General features: G+C 31.2%; 3 protein-coding genes across 3 annotated transcripts; 1 reads left to right on the forward strand and 2 right to left on the reverse strand.

Moving 5' to 3' along the window:
* The first annotated feature begins 1803 nt into the window (after positions 1-1803).
* On the forward strand, positions 1804-3082 carry LOC107486695 (ethylene-responsive transcription factor ERN1-like). Its single transcript, XM_016107256.3, has one exon. It carries the CDS (start codon positions 1900-1902, stop codon positions 3007-3009), a length of 1110 nt encoding a protein of 369 aa, XP_015962742.1. The 5' UTR covers positions 1804-1899; the 3' UTR covers positions 3010-3082.
* A 696-nt stretch (positions 3083-3778) lies between these two features.
* Positions 3779-9495, reverse strand: LOC107486694 (SNF1-related protein kinase catalytic subunit alpha KIN10). Its single transcript, XM_016107255.3, is given in 12 exon segments — positions 3779-4480; positions 4483-4549; positions 4552-4674; positions 4907-5047; positions 5567-5650; positions 5731-5820; positions 6166-6351; positions 7111-7242; positions 7365-7547; positions 7755-7939; positions 8240-8431; positions 9253-9495. Coding segments are annotated over 11 exon segments (1506 nt in total). The 5' UTR covers positions 8424-8431; positions 9253-9495; the 3' UTR covers positions 3779-4349.
* Positions 9496-12913: 3418 nt separating this feature from the next.
* On the reverse strand, positions 12914-17929 carry LOC107486692 (SNF1-related protein kinase catalytic subunit alpha KIN10). Its single transcript, XM_016107254.3, has 9 exons — positions 17742-17929; positions 17466-17653; positions 16522-16704; positions 15706-15837; positions 14725-14913; positions 14461-14637; positions 14106-14246; positions 13241-13441; positions 12914-13135 (listed from the first exon to the last, which is right to left on the reverse strand). The coding sequence occupies exons 1-9, from the start codon at positions 17908-17910 to the stop codon at positions 13022-13024; spliced, it is 1494 nt and encodes a 497-aa protein (XP_015962740.1). The 5' UTR covers positions 17911-17929; the 3' UTR covers positions 12914-13021.
* Positions 17930-24877: the final 6948 nt, after the last annotated feature.

Genomic DNA, 24877 nt, shown 5'->3' on the forward strand with positions numbered 1-24877 from the left:
ATATAATAATGAGACATAACTTAATTCAGTACATTTTATTTCAAACACAATGTAAAAATTTAATTTAATTTCTCTCAATTTCAATCTCTCTTTCAAACGCAGACCTAATGTTGTGGCTGGATAGGGACAATATGTCTCTATGGAGCATTGTTGAAATCGTCTCTCTGAAATTTAATCATTGAAGACAACAACAAAAGCATTTTTCTTTCAGGGTATTTAAGATTAACTTAAAATGATTAGGACCTAGCTTCGGTTTGAAAGAGACTTGCTTCATCTCCAACTAGAAAATTCTTAGATGAATTTTAATTATTTACACTTATTATTATTTCAGTTATTATTATTATTATTATTATTATTATTATTATTATTATTATTATTATTATTATTATGATCGTTTTGTATAATTTCTTTTCTTTTCCCCTTTAACTTGCATGATTAAACATTTCAAAGAAAAATGATACATAAGCAACAAGAATTAGGTGTAGTATTTTTATTTTTTATTTTTTAATTTGTTTACATGCATTGACGACTTACATAAGATGTACCAAGTCAAAAGAAGATAACTAATGATAGAAATATATAATAACCAGTGTACTCTAAAGTTGAATCCAAATGCCAAATTCCAGCTAGATGCAGCTAGCTTGCTATGCTTTCTAGTTCATTCTATTGGCGTTAGGATTTTGCTACTCTGGATGTTTTTATTGCTGTCTTTTCTAACAAATTGTATTAAGAAATTTTATTTTCTTAATCTATTTTATTTTTTATATATATAATATTTTATATTTTAATTAATTAATAGCATGTAGAATAAATTAGGGAAATAAAATTTCATAACAAAATCTTCTCTCTCACAGATGAAAATTATTTTACTAATAAATAAATTATTTTTAAAAATATTATATACAAAAAAATAATCAACATCTAATTATATATATTGTTTTATATATTTTTTATATGTATTTTATATAAATAACTAATTTGATAACTAATTTAATGTGCATGCATAGTTAAATTATTTGTCGTACATGTTTAGTTTTTATCAGAGAGATTGAAAGCAATGGGCAATGACCAATTCAATCGTGCCCATTAGTCTGTGGTAAGAAGATATGGTTAAATTCTCATATGGGATTATAAAAAGAGATTAAAAATAATATTTGCCATGGTCCAACAAATTTCACCAATTACAAAGTTTAAGCGAGTAAATTAAGAATCAGAATGTGTCTACAGACAGATCAATTTTAAAAATTAAGTGTTTATTTGAGTGTTATTATTTTGATAAAAAAAGATTTTTTTAATAATTTTTTTAATAATTTTTTTTATTTTTTAACGTATTTGACAAATTTCTAGTAGTAAAAGTAAAAGTACTAAAAAAAAAAAATATCTTTTTTGAAAAGCTGTAATTTTTATCTTTTTTTAAAAGATTTTTTTTTAAAAAAAGATGTTTTCATGTAATAAATAAATAAATAAATAGTTTTATATCGTTATACCCAAACATCATTAATAGATAAAAAGATCTTTTTGTATGAGATATCCAAATATAAAATTACTTTTATTTTTCCATAAAATCTTTTAAAAAAAGATAACTAAAAAAAATATCTTTTCTTAAAAATTCACTCAAACAAGCTCTAAGTAACTTTAACATTAGTTAAGGTGATAGATATCTTAATCTCTTAAGTTCTTAACTAAAGATTTTAAATTCAAGTCCTAAAAAAAATCACTGAACTATTGCTTACTCTCTAGTCACTACCCCTTTCTATATATAAGAGGCTAAAACCATCACAAACTAAACCATAGCAACCAAGCTTCAACACTTCAAAAAATCACCTTCATATACATCTAATAAAACCAAGAATATCCAAGAGTTCCAAGTAGGAAAAATAGTGTAATTGATCAAGAAAAATGGCAAGGAAGAGAAAGGTTGCTGAAGCAATTGAAGAAGAAAACATGGAATCATGGCATGAAATGATCAAAGAAGGTGGAGCATTAGGAGAATCTACAAGAAGATCAAGAAAGAGGTTTGTTGGTGTGAGACAAAGGCCATCAGGAAGATGGGTGGCTGAGATCAAAGATACCATTCAGAAGATCAGGGTTTGGTTAGGAACTTTTGATACTGCTGAAGAAGCTGCAAGAGCCTATGATGAAGCAGCTTGGATCCTCCGCGGATCCAATACTCGAACCAACTTCAATCCTTGCTATCCTCGTTCCTCTTCAAATCCTGCTCTTTCCTCAAAGATTGCAAATCTCCTCCTTCAAAGGCTTAAAGCAAAGAATAATATCATCTCTTGTTCTAATCTTAGTACTACTCACCAACAAGATCATCAAGCTGATGTGTATGGAGCAGAGTCGAAAGCTTTCTCGATTGATCAATTCGCAGATTTCCTTTATGATCCTGAAGCTTGTAGCGCAAGCAACAACAAATTTAGTGATAATATTGAACAAATTGCTTGCATCACTAGTAGTTTCGAATCGTGTTTAACAGAGAAAGATGCAAAAAGGGATAAAGAAATGGATGCAACACAAACATCAAGCATTGACTCGAATTCAAGAGTGAAAAATGAGGAAGAAATCGAAGAAGAAGAAGAAGGTTTGATTGTTGAGGATTTCAGGTTCTTGGATGAGAATTCTATTGTTTCATCAAGTTACTGTTATTCTCCTTTTGAGATTGTTGAAGAGATGGAGGAGCCTGTGGAGGCAGAGAACTATGATGGTGATGATGAGCCTTCAATGATGAAAGCTATAATGAACAGAATGAAGTATGAGAGAAAGTTCTCAGCTTCTCTCTATGCCTTCAATGGGATACATGATTATGAGTGCTTGAAGTTGAAGCTTCAGTCAGGGAACATAAAGAGTAGAACAGGAATTTCAGATCAAATTAGCAAACTTAACAAGGCTTGCAGCAAGAACAAAAATGAGGTTAATAAGGAGGAAGATGAAAAGGAAAAGGAGAAGGAATCCATTGATGGAGATTTGTTGTTTTGGAACTCCCTTAATCTCCCTAATATTTTCTAACTTACAATTAGTTTTATTAATTTCAGTAACTTTGGTGCATGCTCATATGTAGTAATCAAAATGAGCAAATATTCTCTAGTGTATAGTGATAAATGAATAGACTAAATAAATATACAAACCAAAGACAAGAACTAGATATGTTTTTAGTCTTTGATACTGAATAAAGTTATTGATCTTTCTATGTTGAAGATAGAAGTTCATATTCTATCGTTGATTCATAAATTCTTCAAATAATTTCCACTTATTTTTAAGGTTAAACCAAAGTGAACTGCGAACACAAGCTTATCATTTTAGACAATTTATCTTTTAGAACACCAATACATAATCTTACAGATAATATTCTAAATAGAAACTCCCAATTCATCTCTGATGCTACTTCTTCGCTGCTGCTTTTTTTTCTTTTTTCTTTTTCTCTTCTACTTCTAGTTTTTTTCTTCTTCACTTTTTTTGTTCTTGCTTCTTCTTCCTTTTCTTTCCCTTTTCAAGAAAGAAAACGAAGAGAAAAATAGAAAGAGTAAGAAAAGGAAGTAGTTAAAAAGGATGGAGGAAAAAGAAATGCAATTTTCCTTTTTTTTTTTATCTAAATACTTCTAACTCTTCTCAAAAATTTGTACTTTTGGTCGAAAAAATTTCGTATTTATTATAATTTTTTTGTTTAGTTTAATTAAGCTTCCCTGTTTCTATCATTTGGGGAAAAAAAAACCCAGTTGTTTCAAAAAATAAAAAAGTAACTTTTAGAAATTTAATTAGAATTTAATTACAAAAGTACTTGATTCATCCAACATTTTTCTATATTTAAATATAACAAATATTTGGCTAGTGTTTTGACACAAATATAGGCAAATGCTAAAGTGCTACAGCAGCATGTATCTAGAACATATAGACTTTGGTTAATGCCTGATAAACAAGACTGTTGCAGCCAATGTAGACAGATTAATCTGAAATTACATGCAAAGTAAAAACAAGAGGCTAGATAGGCAAGTTTCATTTAGACCCACCCTAGAGACTAAAGGGGCACACCCTTCTGCTTCCACGTCCAAATAGCAATCTACAACACTAGGCTGAACAGCATACAGATAGTTAAAGATTTCACTACATTGATTAAATTAGATTCACCATCATAAAGGGAAACCTAGTCAAACACCACTATTAACCAAGTCAATCCCATATTTTGGATTGGCTCGAAATAATGATTTCCCACAGAAAAACAGGGGTATGAACAGAAGATAGAGTAAAAGACTGAAAATGTCACTTTTTTATGTACAACGTTGCAGGCTTTATTCATATGCAACATGCGACATGAGACATGCGACGCATCTCAAGTTTACAGGCTCTGTGTTCTAGAGAACACGAAGCTGTGCAAGGAAAGCAGCACAAAGATCCAAGAAGAGAAACTGTGGACCCTGGAGCCTTTGAAGATCAAGCAGATACTTTTCTTCCCGAGTTTTGTAAAGCTGTTACAAAAGATGAGATCATCAAGAATTAGAGAATTTCCTGGAGAAAACACTAGATTTACCCGATATGATGACAAATAAAGTAGAGATCATGGTTCTCGAGTAGATTACCTGCACTCATGTTGTAGTGCCCAATCTTCTTCCAACAAACATGTAATTCTTGAAGGGCTTTGAGAACCTCGGTCATTATTTCACGAGGGTGGGCACGAGACTGTCACAATTTACACAAGAAGAGTTATTAACAACCAAAACAATCAATATCTCTGGCAACAACTGTTGACAAGAAGTTAGACAACAATGTCTTAAATGAGCATATCCAGAGCCCAAAGGACAATAGTTTTCCACTCGAATGGCTATAGATAGAACATCACTGGTGATCGTAGCATTTCATTGATTGAATCTACTTCCAGTACGAAAACAATATATATGTGTAAACAGTGTACCTGAAGCCCAAGTGCCCATTTTCTCTCAACTGGCAACTGTGGTCTCAATCCTACACCTGGGTTATCCATATAGCTGGAAATGCGGTGCCCAAGAACTGGAGAAACAACTTCACTGGGATGCATTTGGTTAAAACCAGAATCCTAAGCAGTCACATTGTAAAACCAAAACTTCTGAGTTTAGTATAGGATGCATTTTTGAAAAGGAAAAACCATCAAAAGAAATATATTATGAATTATGAAATTGTTCAGGCAAGAAAGATAAAATAAATCACATGGTTTGCTGATAGGAACCTCATTAAAATTACGGAAAATACTGAGAAGGACTCAAATTACATAAACAAGGTCCAGAGGCAACTCCCTTTCTCTCACAATCACTTTTGTTGACCTTCTCCCTCCCCTTAACCTTAATGGATCCCTTATCTTCCTTGCAACACCTCTCATTTTCCTAGCAAGCAAGTCAAGATGCCTAAAATTTACTAAGCTCAAATACTCCTATGGTATATATCATGCACCCAGATCAAATGGGAATACATGCACAAACATTAGATTAGAGGTAATTAGAGGTATGTCTAGGATACTAATTAGACAAGTTATGCATCATTAATTCTCTACAGAAAGACCACTACTGAAATGTTAGGAAATCATAAGCAAAACACTAACCATTGACTCTTGAAACTCAGCTCCAAGATAGCCACTGGAAACACGGAATCTGTTGTCCAATAACAAATAGTATGCTACAGTACCCTGAAATAAATAAATGGTATTAAGAGATAAATTCCTAAAATAAGGATTATATATGCAAGGAGTAACGGAAAGGTACAAACCTCATTTTGCATCCTGTTGCGAAGTGATTCAACCAACTGATTCCTGTCAAATCCCATATTCACTACTTCCTGAAGGATCTCCTCATCAATCTACAAAAAACATATTGGCAAGTTTTACTTTTTGGACTGATTATATCACCTAACTTGAATTATAATATCCACAATTATTGTTGCATAAATTACAACATTTTTGGAAACAAAGTGACAAAGCAATTGGAACTCATTATGTCGAGAAACTCAAAAAAGCCAGAACACTAAAGACGTGGTTCGTGTAGTAACAAAAGGCTTGAAACCACACCATTTTGCATAAATTATGTTTAAATACAGGGAATAAGAAATAGAGCTAGGTTTGCTTTGACCCAAGGTAGAAATATCACAGGAGAGTGAAATTGAAAAAGTATTCTGAGAGCGCATAACGAAGATGTACAAACCAACCTTTTTTGCTTGTTGCATTGTATCTGGTGGTGGCACAGCTAAATAACGAGGAAGACGAGCCTGGAACCATGGGTGTTGACGGATCTCAGGTATGGTCATCCTCTTCATAGGATCAACCACAAGCATCCTTGGTATCAAATCTCTAGCACCAGGTGAGAGATGACTAGGAAGAGTGTATATCCCGCCCTATAAAAGGTATGTTGTAATTAAATGTCTTCAAGGATTACATCTTGAAGGAATAAATCTGATTCCAATATGTAGTTCTCATTTCTCAGAGAAATTTTTTAAGTATATTAATATAGAACAAAATACAAAATTTTATTTCAAAGGTTACAAGAGTGTGCCTTAAGTAACTAGTAACTATAACTAGTAAGATATAGCTATGGATCAGAAGAGCAAGTAGATCAAATGATTGTGGATCAGAAGCAAGATCGCAAATCATAAGAAACATGCCAAGCACAAACCAGTGATTAAAAAATGCACCCAAATTATTATGTTGCTGACAAAAATGTCCCCAAATTTTGTTATCAACAAAAATATCCTCAAATTATTTAAAAACGTGACAAAAGTGCACATTCGTGAATTGAGACGTTCTACGTTAACGAAAAAGAGTGATGTGACAAATGGAATTTCCTGTGTGACAAGTGAGACTCAGACATTGGTAAGTGAACCACGTCACGCTTTTTCGTTAACAAAGCAAGTTTTTTTATCATGACTGAGCATTTTTGGCACATTTTAAAATTAGATAAAGACATTTTTGTCAATAATAAAAATCGGGGGCATTTTTGTCAGCGCCAAGATAATTCGGGTGCATTTTTTGTGGTTTATCCTAAAATAAATTTAGAACAAGCAGCAGTATACTATCATCCCTTTCACACTCATCAAAAAGAAAATGAAGAAAGTATAATACAAATTAATCATAAATGAATTTAATATCAACGATACCTTTATTTTCTTGAAGAGATTAGGTATGTTTTCATCATCAAAAGGAAGGGTGCCACAAAGAAGGGCATAGAGAATTACACCACAGCTCCAAACATCTACTTCAGGTCCAGCATACAATTTCCCAGAGATAACCTGTTATTAACAGTGCAAACCAAGAAATGAGAATCACAAGCAAAGGAAAATAAATTTTAGAAAGCAAACAATTATGATTAATCGATATCATCTATGCCATTGAAATCAAAAGAATTCCAAACCTCCGGAGCTGCATAGTTAGGGCTTCCACAGCTTGTCTTAAGAAAGTGACCATCCCTCATGATGTTGCTCAAGCCAAAATCTGCTATCTTGACATTGCGCCTGGAGTCCAAAAGTAAATTCTCTGGCTTCAAGTCTCTATGAACCACCATATTTCTGTGACAGTACTCCACACCAGAGATTATCTGATTCCAATAAAAGAAATAAACTCACATAATCTGCGACAAAACAAGGCTCTCCAAGTTCACTTAATACACAATCTTGTCATTGGAATTTGAGTATTCAACAAAGTTTTACATTGGTTGTCAACAGCCTAACACAACCCTTTTCTTTTATCTTTGCAACAAGCTCAACAAGTCAACATAAGCAAAGTTAGTAGTAGACAATCATACCTGCTGAAAAAAATTGCGGGCTTCATCCTCTGGCAACCTGCCCTTTTCTACTATGTAGTCAAAGAGCTCTCCAGATTTCACATATTCCATCACAACGTAGATGTCAGTTGGAGTTTCTACAACCTCATAAAGCCGAATAATGTGAGGATGCATGAACAGTCTTAAAATTTTGATTTCTCTTCTCACTGCAACAAATTTGGAGAAAGAAAAGGGAATTAATGATTCAAGATAAGCATATTTTAATTAACAAGATTCACCAAGCATGCAAATTTTTAATTAAAGCTTGAGAAAATCAGTTAAGTTCCTCTTCAAACTGAAAGTTGTTAGAAAGTATACCAATGCCACTTATTATCGGAATACCAGATGTTCTTCAAGCCATAAATCCATATGCATCCAACAAAAGATGATAATGGAAAATTGAAAATAATATGAAGCAACGAAATTAGAAGAATACTAGAGATTATTGTTGAAAAAACAACACAAACCTTTTTCTTCCATTTCCATGTTCTTTATCTTCCTACGGTTAAGAATCTTAATGGCAACTTTATGACCGGTCAATACATGTTCTGCAATTTTCACCTTGCCAAAGGATCCAATGCCAAGTGTTTTTCCAAGTTTATAATTTGGAAGAAACATATCCACACCGGTAGCACCGCGGCCTCCATCCATTTTTTAATCTACATTAAAAATAAAGGTAAAGAAAGTACCAAAAGAAATATGCTAGCATATAATGAGGATCATGGGCAAAACTGTACAGAACTTTACTAAATTGTCTCAATGATTAATTAACAAAATCTGAAGCTAATCAAGCGGTCAACAACGCAGAAGTTCAACAACTAATTATGTTTCCCAGTATTCGGAGCATGTTACCCAATCAAACATCACACTTAGCAAGCTACCCAGCTGGACTTTTAGGGTGCTTCAACAACAAGTTACTGATGTACGGCACACCTAAAGCCGGTAAAAGGGGGCAGGCCCCTTTCCCGTGACTTAATTCAGAACCACTATCCTTTGAGTACTCTGTTTCAACAGTGTAGTGAAGACACAACAATTTCATAATCAGCAGATTTCATATGCTGCCATCTACTTCCACTACCAACCAGCTAAAAAAAAATAACAACACACACACACACACACACACGAATGAACATCTTGTACACCTGAGGTCAGTAATGTCTCATCAATCATCAATTCATGACAAAAATTGATAACTTTAGCTAAAAAACGGAAATAATTCAAAATCATTCCCAAAATTAAATAACATAAAACAAAAAAAAAGAATCTTCATAAGCATGGAAGCCAATCAATTCAATTGAAATCTGAAAACGTAGCCAATCCTGCTCGATCGAAAACACTTAAACGGTGAGAAATTAAAACGAAGATAATAAAAGAAAAGGAATAAAGGGGGAATGAGTGTAAAAGAAAAGTAGGAGGAGAATGAGATTTGAATTCGAATTGTAGAGGAAAGAAGGGGAATTGGAGAAGAGCGAAGGCTCACCGGAGAGAGTGTGATTGCCGCAGACACAGAGAGAGAGAGAGAGAAATGGGAACCCTAGAGAGAGAAAGAGAAAGTATTTGGGAATCGTATTTATATTTTAGAGAGAGAAGAGAGAATTGGGAAAGAGAAGAATTGCGGAAGAAGGAGGGAAGGAATTGGCGTTGATGACAGATGATGACGTCAGCATCCCGGCAATCTGCTAATACGCCAAAAACATGTTTGCGTTTCCTTCAAACAGTCCCAATAATGCCTCACTTTAATCATACCATGCTACTTCAATCAACTAACAAATCACAAATCCCTACTTGGCTCCTTTTATTTATTTTTTTTTTCACTAACAATGTTATTAGCTTCTAGCTAGCATATTTCTTTTCTAATAGCATATTATATATGTTTCAAAGGTAACCAAGTTGGTTTGGTCTAGTGGTTAGCTCACTAGTCTGCTTAAGCAAGTGTCGGGGGTTCGAATCCCGTCTTGTGCATGCAGTAACCCATTGGCCAGCGACAAACCCTTAAATGGAGCTCAGTACCGTGGATAATTAGGATTAATTAGTATTATTTAATATATCTGAATATTTATTATAAAATATTACGTCTTTATTATTTCGATTCTTTTAATACCTATAAATACTCTTTTATATTATATCGTTACATATAATTTGAATACATAGAATATTTTTTCTATTGCTTTTTCTTATTTTTTTAACAATATCATAATGATATACTTATATAAAAATAAAATGGTACCAAATCTATACCTTAAAATATTATATTATAATAAAAATAATTTTTAAAAACGATAACTACACTCTGAAAATTATTGATAAAAGAAAAAAAAAAGAAATGATTATCAAATGACTCAATTTTAGTTTCCTCTTAAAACTAAACTTAACAGAAATATTTAAGCGACAATTTTATATGATGTCATGTAGTTATATAAGAAACAAATTAAATTAAAGTACTAAACAATTAATTATTTTGTCATATTTTTGTTAGATTTTTTAAAATTGCTTTTATCAACACTTGAATTGGAGGTAGTAGTTATGTTCAACTTAGATATATAACAATATTATGGCGATCAAATTTAAACTATAAGATAAATGTGTGTGTCAGTGTATTATATGTTACAAAACGAATGTGTAAGAAATTAAGAATAGTCTAAACGGTGAGTAGAGGGTTAAATTGTAAAGTTGAAAAGAAAAACAGCTAAACGTATAATAAAACTTGAAACCAATGTAATTTTATTTTTATCTAATCAAACCCTTATTTCTTGCTAAAGTAAGATGTAAAGCGACATGAATGGTTGTGTATTAGGATCCACCCGTAAAGTGATTCTAAGGATCTTGCTATGTCAATTATTTCATGGTAGTAGCAAGCATCAACAACTTGCTATCTGTTTCCACTATCATAATTCTATCAAACTTAAATAAATAAAAGACGATGCTATTCCTCATTAGCCCATGGTTTTCTTCGGAAGCTTTATTAACTTATTCTTTAATTTTTAGGTGACTAACAACAAATAGATTAAGCGGTCAAATCTGTCTATAAAAGATTATTTATTTTTTTAAATTAATCTTCGAAAAAAGTTTTAACTAAATTCATTTTTTAAAAATTTTAAATTCATCGTATTAGTTATTTTGTTATTTTTATTGTTTATTGTTTTAAAATCTTTTTCAATTTAGAATTAATTTGATTTAATTATATAAATTTATTATGTTACCAGTTAATTAAAACTGTCATGTGTACAAAAGTCTGTCAAATCAATAAATTTTGATGTTATCAATAATAAAAACGACAAAAAGACTAATGTGACAAACTTAAAATATTGGGTAATTTACATAAATAAACCAACATTTACTTAATATTACGCATATCATCCAAAATAAAAAATGTAATGTGAGTTACCCAATCATATTTTTATACAAATGGAAACAGATAGACTAGATTTATTTCTTTATATAAATCAAAACAGTCTGGTTCGATTTATACATATTTGCATGTTGTGATAGTAAATCTAATCAGGTTATTTCGATTTATACATGCATCTATGCTGTCCTAGTAAATCTAATCAGTCTATTTGGATTTACTAGGATAGTATGCATACATGCATAAATCAAAACAATCTGATTAGATTTACGTTTCGATTTTCAATTTGTAATTTGAGAAAAATAATTAACATATTATATCAACAAAATTATCATTATTTATAAAATTAAGTATAAAAATTATTTTCTTAAAATATTGATACAGTCTATCTCTACTGTTATTTAAAACCATCTATTTTAAATAGTTCAGTACAAATAAATATGAAAAAGTCATTAATTTAAAATTTAAAATATAAATGAGATATAAAATCGTATCTTATCTCGTTTACACGGTAAACGAGATATAATCAATCTTAATTTGCTTACACAGTAAATGAAATATGTAAAAAAATAAAAATAGATAAATATACTATAAAATACCTATATTCATAAATAAAATATTTATTTAAAAAATTCTAATGTATGTGTATATATAGTGTATCAATATTTTAAAGAAATAATTTTTAATTTTTTTCAAATTACAAATTGAAAACCAAAACGTAAATCTAGTCAGACCGTTTCAATTTATGTATGCATGCATATTATCCTAGTAAAATCTAAATAGACTGATTAGATTTACTAGAGCAGCATGCATGTATGTATAAATTGAAATAACCTAATTAGATTTACTATGACAACATGCAAATATGTATAAATCGAACTAGACTGTTTCGATTTATATAGAAAGCTAAATCTAGTATATCTGTTTTGATTTGCATAGAGATGTAACTAGAATAATTCACGTTATATTTTTCATTTTGGGTTATATACGTAATATTAGATGAATGTTAGTTTATTTATGTGAATTACTCTAAAATATTTAAATAATAAATTTAATTAAAGAAATTTTTTTATAACTAATTTAAAAAACAAATAATCTTTTAAGAACGAATTTGACTATTTACTCGGTACAAATACCTTTTGTTTTATCACCATAAAACCATAACTTGATATAGCTACCTTTGATTAAGTGATGAAAAGATGTTATAGTTGATTTTATCGGGTAAAAAATTAAATTTAGGGAATCTATTGTCATGATTAATTGTATAAAATATAATAATAAAGTTTTAAGTTGTAGGAACTAATTAAAAACTTAGCCTCGTACAAACTTATATATGTTTTGAAATTGTTGGCTTTACCATCTGTCCCTCATCATACCTCCATGCAATTTTACTACTCTCTTTAATGATGTGCACAAAGTTTTAGATTTAAATTTATATTTACAAAATATTTAGAAGGTCAATAATTTTTTTCAAATAATTGATTAATTTTTGGACAATCCATTATAATAAACACATGTTTACACACATCCATGAGGATAATTTACATTCACATTATTGTCCTGAACAAATATTTCACACAATTTTTTTTATCAATGTTGGTTACATATTGATCAAAAGATTATTGACCATTATCATAGACTATACTATTTTATCAAAAATATTAAGTATAAACTAAATTCAGCCACTATAAATATATGAAAAATTTAATTTATTTTTAATATTTTATATTAATAGCTGATTTTAGTATATACCTAACACGATTGCTATTTTATTTATACAATACTTATAGTCTCATACCGAAACACTTGTCTTGAATTGTATGATTTATATTTCAATCTGTCTTCCTATGATTTATATTCATGAATGATGACAAATAAGTAAGTTAAATTATTAGTTTAGACTTTAGAGGACACGAAGCTTGACAAGGAAGGCAACACAAAGATCCAAGAAAAGAAGCTGTGGACCTTGAACCCTTTGAAGATCAAGCAGATATTTTCCTTCTGCAGTTTTGTAAAGCTGTTTGATAAATAATGATGTCAACATAAGCATTTGATGAGAATATATAATAATGTCATGGAAGTTAAAATAATTTGATTAGAAGGGCAAATTATTATTAATTACCTGCACTTCAAATTTGATCACATTTGAAGCAGAGGAAGTAGCAATATCATTGTCAACATTGTTGGAACCATAATCTCCAAAGTCATGATTATTAACCCACAAACACTTGATGTTGTAATGCCCAATTTTCTTCCAACAAACTTGTAATTCTCGTAGAGCTTTAAGGACCTCGCTTATTATCTCGCGAGGATGGGCACCAGACTGTCACAATTTATTAAACATAATGTTAATTTCTGAAACACAAGTACATGAATCTTGTTCCGGACTAAGCCTAAGATTTTTAGGTTACAAGGTAGTTAAATCAAAATTATTTTTGCAAATACCATTCTTTATATAATTTGTTTGCAATACAAATTGATGAGTTTTGGTATTTCATCAAAGTCGGAATAATAGAAAATACTCAGGATAAAGTCTGATATTTTTTGTTTTTGGTTTTCTACGGTATTCTCTAATCCAAGAAGTTAAGGACTAATTCGTCGCGGATCAGAATTCTATTTAAAGATTTGTCGCTGGCCAATGGATTACTGCATGCACAAGGCGATATTCGAACTCCCAACATTTACTTAAGCGAACTAATGAACTCACCACTAAAGCAATTTAAATTAGTTAATAAGTATGATATTTACTAACTATGACAGCCATCTTTTGATATGAAAAATAATATTATAACTGAGGAAGGTTATCAGGTGTACCGGAAACACCGGTGTTTTAGTTGTTTTAACCGTTGATCTGAATTATAAAAAATATATATAATATATATTAATAAAAATCAACGGTTAAAAAAACTGGCAATGTTTGTGAGTACCCCTGATAATTTTCCTATAACTGATCAGTTTAATATAATTGTTGTTTGTAAAGCCCTTACCTGAAGCCCAAGGGCCCATTTTCTCTCAACAGAGAACTGTGGTCTCAATGATACTCTTGGATTGTTCATAGATCTTGAAAAGCAGGGACCAACAACGGAAGAAACAACTTCCCTTGAAAGGATGCGGTTAAAATCCAAATCCTAAGAAGTCACATTACAAGACTGCAATTGATTATTACAAGTTTTACATCTAAAATATAGTCTCTATATAATTTAGAAAACCCTCACTCTTTGAACTAGCTTTTAGAATTAAATCAAGCTCATTCAATCTCAATTCGAATACTCATTAATAAACTATAAACATATCATAATTGATATGTTAAAGAATTATTATTCGGAAAGCAATTAAGCTCACCATTGATTCTTGAAACTTTGGTCCAAGGTAGCCATTGGAATCACATATCTTGTTGTCCAATAACAAAGAGTATGCTACAGTACCCTCATTTTGTATATTGTTTTGAAGTGATTCAACCAATTGATTCTTGTTGAATCCTTTATTCACCACTTCTTGAAGGACTTCCTCATCAATAATCTACAAAATAATGATATCATAAATTGGTTGATTTTATCAAGAATATCTTCAATTGGCTGATAACAAAAATGTGTAAAGAGATTAAACCTTGTTTTGTTGTTGGTTGGTATGAGGTGGTGGTGGAAAAGCTAAATATGGAGGTAGATGAAGTCTAAACCATGGGTGTTGACGGATGGCAGGTATAGTCAACCTTTTCATTGGATCAACCACCAGCATCCCTTTTATCAAATCTCTAGCACCACCTGATACATGACGAGGAACACTGTATATCCCACCCTATATATCAAAATTATAATTACGTGGTTCAAATAACAGCCAAAAAAGGACAAATAGATTCTTGATTTTTTGTTTCGTAGAATTTAAGTCTTTTGATAATTTAAAAGTATATTTAAGTTTTTTTATCTTTTCAAAATCTGGATATATTGATCTCTCATGTTCACTTAAGTCTGTTAGATCTACAAAAAAATCAAACGTGATTCTTGTTGTACTGACCTAGTTGATACAGATACACATGTAAAAGAATTTTTAAAATGGAACAAATTAGACCTAAAAATCAATGTATTCGGATTTTAAATATCCGCATACAAAAAAATCAGAGATCGATTCTTCTTTTCCTCAATAACTGCATTATACAATATTTTAAAAATCAAATTGGTAGAATTAGAATTTCAATAATTTAAATATTTAACTCGAATTAAATTAAATATAATAAAATAATATATTTATATATAAAATATTTAAATTTTAAAATTTGATTTTTTGTCATTTATTATTTTAAATTGATTAACCGCTAAAAAATTGCATCAATTCGATTGACTAAACTGTTTTATAACTAATTTTTTGAATTTTTGATTGATTCTTAAATAATTTTTTATCTTACTTAAACTGAACTGATATAATCATCGATTCTTAATTAACCGAATCAAATTAGATGATTTTTTGGGTTCGATTCTCAATATTATGACTACTGTATAATAAGAAAATAACTTAGATACAACATTATTATTATTATTATTATTGCACTTAATTAATTAGTTACTATGATCATAAAGAAAGTAGATATAGTACCTTAATTTTCTTAAAGAGATTTGGAACATTGTCATCTTCAAAAGGAAGGTGAGCACAAAGAAGAGCGTATAGAATTACTCCACAGCTCCAAACATCTACTTCTGGTCCTGCATACGGTTTCCCCGACACAACCTGCATGTTCATAAAAGTGTAACCAACAAAATATGAGCTGAAAAATAAAAATAATTAATAATCACTCAAAATTTAATAACAACAGCAACAAATTATTCCTTCAAATGTATATTTAATATTAATTTTATTATTTGTTAAAATATTTCTATAATATCAACCTAATCTATCTCTAATGAGAAACACACGGGTTATATTGGTTTAGCTAAAAATTTTTGTAGTGATGTTAAGTTCACACTAAATTAAAAATTAATTACTAAATTAATTATTTGTATAAAATATATATTTAAATATAAAATACACATTAAAAATATATAAAACAACACATGTATTAATAAAAAATACTATGATTTATCACACAAAAAATAAATTATGGAATCATCCACTATATGTATTTACATGATTTAATTTATTTTAATATATAGTTAATAGTTAATTTATAATATACACATAATATAATTATATATTTATATAAAAATGTTCAATAACTATTTTTTATTTACACATAACATATATAATAATATTTTAGTCTTATATACATTCATGTACCACTAAATAAATTGAGATTGCATACATTTCAAAGAATTAAAGTTGTGTCAAATATATTTTTCAAAAAGTAATGAGACAATATCATTTACTAACTAAAATTAAATTACTAAGAAGTTTAATTTTGAAAGTAAAGCAAACCTCTGGAGCTGCATAGAGGGGGCTTCCACAACTTGTAGTAAGAGGGTGACCATCTCTCATGATGTTGCAAAACCCAAAATCTGCAATTTTGATATTACCTTTAGAGTTTAAAAGTAAATTATCTGGCTTCAGGTCTCTATGTACCACCATATTCCTGTGACAGTACTCCACTCCACTGATTATCTACTTCCATAACCACAAACAAAAATGTTATTCATATATAATAATTAAGTTTTGAAATCGAACAAATCATGAGATTGATAGAAATAGAGACTCAAAAAGACTCAAATGAAATGGAACTAGATATAATAAATAGAGTTTAATTTTGATTCATTTATAGTATAAAGCATTTTACACCCTTATACAATCACATTTATTTTTTTGAATAACCATTCACTTAGTCAATGTGAAAAATATTTATTTTTACTGATGTAGTATTATGTAATTGAATACATATGTAAAACCATTCTACACTGAGAGTGTATCAAAGTTAATTAAATTCTGATAAATAATATATTTATGTGTAAAATATATAATTTTTTTTAAAAATATTGATTTTTTGTGATTTAATATTATTAGAGATATAACATTTATGTTACTTTTTTCTACTAATTTAAATTTTTGGGATGAATAATTTTATCACATAGTATTAAAGTTCTATATTTAAAAAATTTAAAATTTAATTCTTAATGAACCCCAAAAATTTAGAAATATAACTATTCATTATACATTATCTTATTAATTTAAACTTTTGAGACGAGTGATTTCATGCTAATTATTTTAAATCCATTAATTACTAAAAAATTGCATCGATTTCACGGTTAACTAATTGATTGTTTTTAACCGAATTGATCTAATACCAATTAATCGAATCCAAGTGACAAGTTCGATCCGATTCTCTAAATTGAAGTCTATATAATATACAATCCTATATATATATTTACCTGCTGAAAAAATTTGCGAGCTTCATCCTCTGGCAATCTATCTTTTTGTATGATTATGTAATCATTGAGGTCTCCAGATTCGGCATATTCCATAACAACATAAATGTCAGTTAAAGTTTCTACAACCTCATAAAGCCGCACGATGTGAGGATGCATCAACACTCTTAGAACTTTTATTTCTCTTCTCACTGCACCAAATTTTGAATATATAAGAATATTTGGCTTTTTATTGTTAAATAGTATAAGGAAGAAGAGATAGAATAGTGTGACTACTACCTTTGTCTTCCATTTTGATTTGGTTGAGCTTGTGACGGTTAAGGATTTTGATAGCAACTTTATGACCAGTTGATAAATGTTGAGCAATTCTAACCTTACCAAAACATCCATGTCCAATCACTTTTCCTAATTTATAATTCCCAATAAACATTTCTGCACCTCCATCCATTCCTTTATCTCCACTACTACCAAAATCAAATAATCATATAAACATATACACCACTAATTAATAATCGGTAACAAAAAAAAAGGATATGAACTTATATTATAAAAGTAGTTGACCAAAAACGGAGACAAACTAAGGAACCAAACATAGAATTAAGTTATTAATTAATATAGAACAGAAGGAATGAATGATAAAGTGAATCAAAAAATGAAAGCTGATATATTAAAACGATGAGATAGAACCCTCGATCACCAGAGAGCAATGATGAATTGGGAAAGGGAAGAATGGATGGCGATGTGGACTAATAAAAAGTTTTGGCTTTACTTCTTCTTATTCTTCCACCATCAATGCTTGTATCGATCAGCATAGAATAAAAGACAAAAATTTTATCGTTTTCTATTTTTTATTAATTATTTTTAGTATCAAAACTCAAAAGTAAAAATTATATAAAAAGAAATATACACACAAAAAATAGTACTTATAAATAAATAAATGGTGCGTATAACATTTTTTATTTTTTTATATGAGTTGTGTGCCAACGAATTATAATTTTATTTTTTTTATTTTTGATTAACTTTAACCCTTTTATTGTTATACCTTACTTAACTTTAATTTTAAAACATTTAAACTTGAATTTGAGATTTATTTTAAGGACTACCTAGGACAGATGACTTACATTTTGTCAAGGAAATTTAAAATTCTCTATCATAAGTTTAATAATTAATGATTTGTGCCTTATATATTCATCAAACACCTAGATTGTGTTCTTCTCAAATTCTATACATTAGAATTTGAAAAATAATACAGCTATTTAAATTTGTTTGTATGCAAAAGAGAAGTTTAAAGTGTGCCAAAGAGATCTGACAAATGAGTTTGGGCATCGTTATATCTACTTATAAATTATAAACAAAAAATAATGTTATGGAGTCAATTTTTTTCAGTTAATATTAATTAATTTTTTTAAATTATTTTTTTATTTTGAATTATAAATTCTAAATCTTAAAAATTGATTCTATATTCTTTTCTTGTAAATAATTAAGAGGGAAGCTAGTTAAGAAAATTAGGAAAAAGAAAACAGGATAATGATTGGTGAAAGTGAAATGATGAAGACGACGTTTGGGATTTAAAACCGGCCAGGACGTTGAAAGTGACATGGAAAAGATATGTTATTAATTAAAAACCAAATTAATAAGTAGCCTAATTAACGGAGCCATATGTTGTAAGGTAATAGACAAAAAATAAAGTTTTTTTTTTTCTGTGTGGCACCAATGCAACTCATGAAAATTGGTCTGAACTTTTATCACTTTTCTATAATAAAAGTGAGAATCGAACCATCCATATTTGGTATACATATTGATTATTGGGATAAATAAATATTTTGGGCATAATAATTTAATGACTAGAAAACAAAATTTTATATGTCAGAATAAAAAGAATTTAATTTTAATATATTATTAATATAAAATATCCAAAAAATAGATATATATAATTATACGACCATATAAAATATTTTATTTTATCAGCGCATCAAAACTAATCTCGAATAAAAAATCCTAGCTCTTTGTTAGTTATTTTAGTGTGGCAAATGGCAATTGTACGCAGTGATAGATGTGACTGGCATGAAGGGAGTGATGAGAGCAATGAGTTAGTGCTCATCAATTCACTCTTTTAAGTGATAAAGTGAAGTGGGTAAATATAGTGTGTATTTTTCATAAAGAATATATGCCATTTCAAAGATATATATAATTCACGGTTTATAGATTAACACCTTGTCATATAGTTAATCTTGGGAAAATGGTCATCCATATTCCATAAAGTATATGCAAATTAATTCAAGTTGCATTGTAGAGTGACATGATATGATGATAATGCAAATTAAGGATCTTGCACGATATCTAGTTATTATGTGATTTATTATTTTAAGGTAGCAAGCATATTGCATCAAGATAGAACTTGCACCGGAAGAAATTATAGAAATAGCAATCGATTTAGGAATCCATTCGTTAGTTGTTAAAATTTTAGTTGTTAAATTACAATTATCTACCGACTAATTTTTAAGTAAGGATTACTAAAGCAATGACAAACTAATTCTATTATTAAATTGGTTGTAAAAATTGGCTGTTAAATAAATTACGATTGTTTAAAATTGTCGCCAAATATCAACTTATATTTTCAGTCTTTGGTAGCAACTACTTAACGTGTTATTAGTTGCTAATTTGATTACTAATTTTTTGATTGCTAAGTTGATTATTGTTCCGAAAATTTTTTGTAGTGTTAGAAAAGATATTAGAGACTATGAAGGTAAAGGAGAGTAAGATCAGAAGCAGAGCGAAAAAAGAGAGAGTTTAGAGAAAATGTGAGCAGAAATGGAAGTATTATTCGTGATAATGGTTGTGTTTAATTCTTATAGTGAAGTAATACTTCTTATATATCATTATAGGGCTTAGCTCTCTAACTAACGTGTAACTGAATGCCAATTTAGCTTATCAATACTGATCAATTAATAGTAACAAATTTAGCTCTCCTTTAACTAACTATTCATATCGGATTTAGTTTCTCTCCTATCTTCTTTTACTACACTCAACATCCTCCCTCAAACTGAGGGTGGTTGAATAACCAACCTTAATTTGGATCGAAGGCATCATGAGAAACTGGCTTAGTGTGCATAACATGGCAAACTGTTGAGTGACCCTGTGACGAACAAAGTAAAGATCAATTTCGAAGTGCTTCGACCTACTATGAAAAGTTGAATTCTTGGCCATGAGAACAGTACTTTAATTGTTACAATACAAGACTGGAACTAAACTGGGAGGTAGGCACATCTCATACAGTAACTTCTGCACCCAAATGATGTCAGTCAGTGCATCTGATAGCACTCTGAACTCAGCTTCAGTACTTGATCTTGACGTTAAGCCCTGCTTCCGACTAGACCAACAGATGAGGTTCGCACCCAGATAGACACAATATCCCGTCGTTGACCTCCTATCAACAGGGTCAGCAACTCAGTCAGAATCAAGTCGAAGATTGCTCACCATCGATGTAGGCATGGGTCTAGAATTTGACATCGCAACTCTCTTGAGAAGATTCTGAATGTACTTGGACTATTTAAACACCAGTGACCCTGTATCAATTTTAGTTACCTCAACTCCTAAGAAGAAATTAACCTCACCAAGATCCTTTAGTGTGAAAATACTATTTTATCGCAAAATAATGGAGTTCACCTCCCTTGGATCACTCCCGGTCATGAGAATGTCATCGACATAAGTAAGAAGATAGATGGTGGACAAGGAAGAGTGCTTGACAAAGAGACAAAGGTATGAGGTTGTGCTATCAAACCCAAAAGATTTCAACGTGCTACTCAACTTCAAATACCAAGTGCGAGGCGCTTGCTTCAGCCCGTACAATGCTCGCTCCAACTTGCACACCATACCGGCACTCGTTGTATATCCCTTGGGTTGGGTCATATGAACCATTTCCAATAAATCACTATTGAGGAAGGCGTTATTGAAATCAAATTGTCACACTGCCCAACCATGAGACACAGCCACAGTTAAAACAATCCAGACGGTCACAGGCTTAGCCACACGATTAAATACCTCGTCATAATCAAAGCCTTCTCGTTGAAGAAAGAGCTTTCACAACGAGACGTGCCTTATATTTTTGAACACTGCCATTCGGATGTCTCTTAACTCGAAACACCCATCTGCACCCAATGGTCTCCATTTCTGGCATAACCGCAACGCGCTTCCATGTTTGGCACCGTTGCAGTGCTACAAACTCCTCGTCCATGGCTGCTTTCCAATGTGGAGAGGAGAGGGCTTGGGCCACAGACTCGGGATCTACCTGAGACAGATCGACCACCGAAGGCTTAACATTAGCTGCATAGGTCTTGGGTTTAAAGATCCCCAACTTGTTGCAAGTTATCATGGGATGCACATTGTAAGTGTTGCTGCTAGGAACACTTCCAGCTCTAATTCCTGATTCATCAGCTGACTAAACTCTGAAATCACTTAACACACATATCAAGGTATCGAATGGTAATAAGAGATGATTAAAATACACAAATTAAAGACTCTAGGAAGCAAGTTTTCAATCATAGAATAAATTCTGGGAAGGAATTGTAAAATCATGCAAATAGTATGAATAAGTGTGCAAAGGCTTGATAAAAACCACTCAATTGAGCACAAGATAAACCATAAAATAGTGGTTTATCACTGACCCTATATTACTAGAGGAAAACACAATAGTAGAAGTACAAAAACCAGTATCTATAAATAATGGACAAATATCAACACAAGTAGAATTAATGTTAGACTCCTGACTTTGAGTGACAAGGTAAAAAGGAGTTGGCGAAAAAGAGGATTGAGACAATGGTGGTGTAGGTGCTGTCACAGGGGATAAAGATGGTTGCCTAAGATGGATTGAGATAAGGATGGGCTGTAGTATGGGGAACAATTGCCCACGGCTGGGAAGTATTAGTGGCAAACAAAGAGGAATAAGAAAATTCAGACTCATCAAACAAAACATGTTGTGAAATAAAAGATTTTCCAAAGGGAGATAGACATTTATACCCCTTATAAGGCGTGAGTATTCTAAAAAGACACATTTATGAGTTTTAAACTCAAACTTATTGGTGGTGTGATGTCTTAATTGAGGAAAGCATGAGCAGCCAAAACTCTTGAGAAACTAGTAGTCTGGTGGTTTATTAGTGATGAGTTCGAAGGGTGCCTTCATACCTGTGTTGGGGGAGGGTAGTAAATTGATAAGTGAGGTTGATGTGAGGAATGCCTCGTCCCAGAACTTTAAGGGCATATAGGCTTGAGATAAGAGGGTGAACCATATTTCGGTAATGTGTCGGTATTTTTGTTCGACACTTCCATTTTGCTGTGGTGTGTGTACAGGCAACTTAATCTGTGTGCTATGCCATTTTCTATCAAGAACTTGGTGAAGTTATGGGATAAGAATTCTTTTCCATTGCCTGTTTGAACGGTTTTGATATGATGATTAGTCTTGTTTTGCATCAACAATTTGTATTGGATAAAAGCTTGAAGAGCTTGAGATTTGTTTTAGAGAATGTAAAGGCAGGTGTATTTAGTTTTGGCATCAACAAACACAACATAGTAACGGAACCCAGAGCTGCTTGTTAGTGGGGCAGGTCCCCGAATATCTGAAAATACAAGTTCCAATGGTGCACCATACACTATTTTGGACTCAGAGAATGGTAAATTATAATGTTTTTCTTAACAGCATGCATTGCATATAGAGGTTCTACAACTGGCCTTGCTATTTTATTTAAACTAAATATATCACGATTACAACATTTCAACACAACTTCTATAATTTTTGCAACTAGATGCCTTAGCCGCTTGTGCCATACATAAAAAATAGGAGACTCACTACGCTACTTTTATTTCCTTCCTTAGTGTTGGTCTCACTACACAACAAACTACTTGAGTTAGGCTTATTAGTAGCCACTGTACCACTATTACCAATATCAACATCACATATTCTACTGAAATTAGACTCAACAACAACCAATCTGTCATACCTATGAACATCAGTACTGCTTATTCTACTTGAATCAGATTTATCAACAAGCAATTTACTGGAACCAGACTCATTATCATCTATCTTTTAACTTTACTTGTGTCACTTGTAAAAGTAGCTGCAGGAGTAAATGTGGTATACACATGACTCGTTAATTTTGGTGGTTTTAATTTGCTTTTGGCATGGTTTAACTGTGAGTTACTACTAGACTGGACTCCTTTGACTAGCATACTTATGTTGTCAAATGTGTAAAGTCTTCCCTTAAGTGATCCTTTTAACAGTATCTCCTTGGTTTCCTGAGCCTTCACAAAGCAGTCAAATGAATGAAACTCGAAGAAAACATGATTGTCTAGGGCGAATTTAGCTACACTTATAAAGTTTTTGGTGATAGTTGGGACATGAAGTAGATTTAGCAGCCTAAAGTATTGAGAGTTAGAGTCTGTAAGTAGGAGTGTTTTGCCAATTCTATTTATGTTCATACCTAGGCCATTACTTGTAAACACCTGTTCTATGCCTTCATACTCTAAGCCTGAAATCATATTGTTCGCATCAAAAGTAAGGTGATGTGACACGTCTGTATTAAGATACCATGCCTTATCCGTGAGAGGAGTACACGGCGAAGCTGCTGTTAGTAGTGCATTTGCTTGCTGAGGCTGATGGAAAGAGGTTGAAGGAAAATGAGGCAGATTTGTTGCTGTTACATGAGGATTTTGAAAATTTTGGTTAAATCAATGGTAGCACTCCTACACAATGTGTCCAATTCGATCGCAAATCTTGTTAGTGACAGTACACTAAAGCATCAGAATTTTTTAACAGACAAACAAGAAAGTCAAGATTGATTTGGGGGGGGTTGTTAGTGACAGAGGCAGAACACTTTACTTTTGTACTGTAAACTTTACTCTTTCGAATACTTATTGTTCACTTCAATACTAGTTCTCTACATTTTCAGTTTTTCTTATTTCCTTTCCTTGTTGTTGGTTCTTTCTTGTTCTGTATTTTCTTATTGTTCATATTAGAATCTTCACAAAGCTGACATTGTGGTTTGTTATTGCCGTAGAAGCTACATCTGCCACCACGGATGCCTCTACCTCAGAATCGACCACAAAATCCTTGACCTCTGGCTTGCCCCTGCAAATTCGAGTAAGAGCATGATTGATAAGTCTGTTTCAGTGTGTAACCACCATTGTTCTGAGCGTGAGCTCGTGCTTCAGCTCCTTGTGCTAGATTCACGTGTGCAGTTCGAATTATTGTTTTCTTAAAGCATTCAACCAGTTCCTCTTGACTCATCAGTAGTGCTTCAACTTTGCTTTTGGTAATCGTATCAGACTTGGAATTAATCATGGTGATGAAGGCACTGTACTCCTCATTCAAGCCTTGTGTCTCGACTTCAACAAACTCCTTACTGGTAAGAGGCGCACCTAGG

Source organism: Arachis duranensis, chromosome 4, assembly GCF_000817695.3.
Source record: "Arachis duranensis cultivar V14167 chromosome 4, aradu.V14167.gnm2.J7QH, whole genome shotgun sequence".
NCBI lineage: Eukaryota > Viridiplantae > Streptophyta > Magnoliopsida > Fabales > Fabaceae > Arachis > Arachis duranensis.

Bases quoted from the DNA above. Each gene is read 5' to 3' on its own strand.
- LOC107486695 (XM_016107256.3), top strand. From the start codon at position 1,900: ATGGCAAGGAAGAGAAAGGTTGCTGAAGCAATTGAAGAAGAAAACATG.
- LOC107486692 (XM_016107254.3), bottom strand. From the start codon at position 17,910: ATGGATGGAGGTGCAGAAATGTTTATTGGGAATTATAAATTAGGAAAA. The intron at 16,705-17,465 runs GTAAATATATAT...TTATGGAAGTAG, and splicing joins CTCGCAAATTTTTTCAGCAG to ATAATCAGTGGAGTGGAGTA. The intron at 14,914-15,705 runs GTACTATATCTA...TTTGATATATAG, and splicing joins ATCTCTTTAAGAAAATTAAG to GGTGGGATATACAGTGTTCC.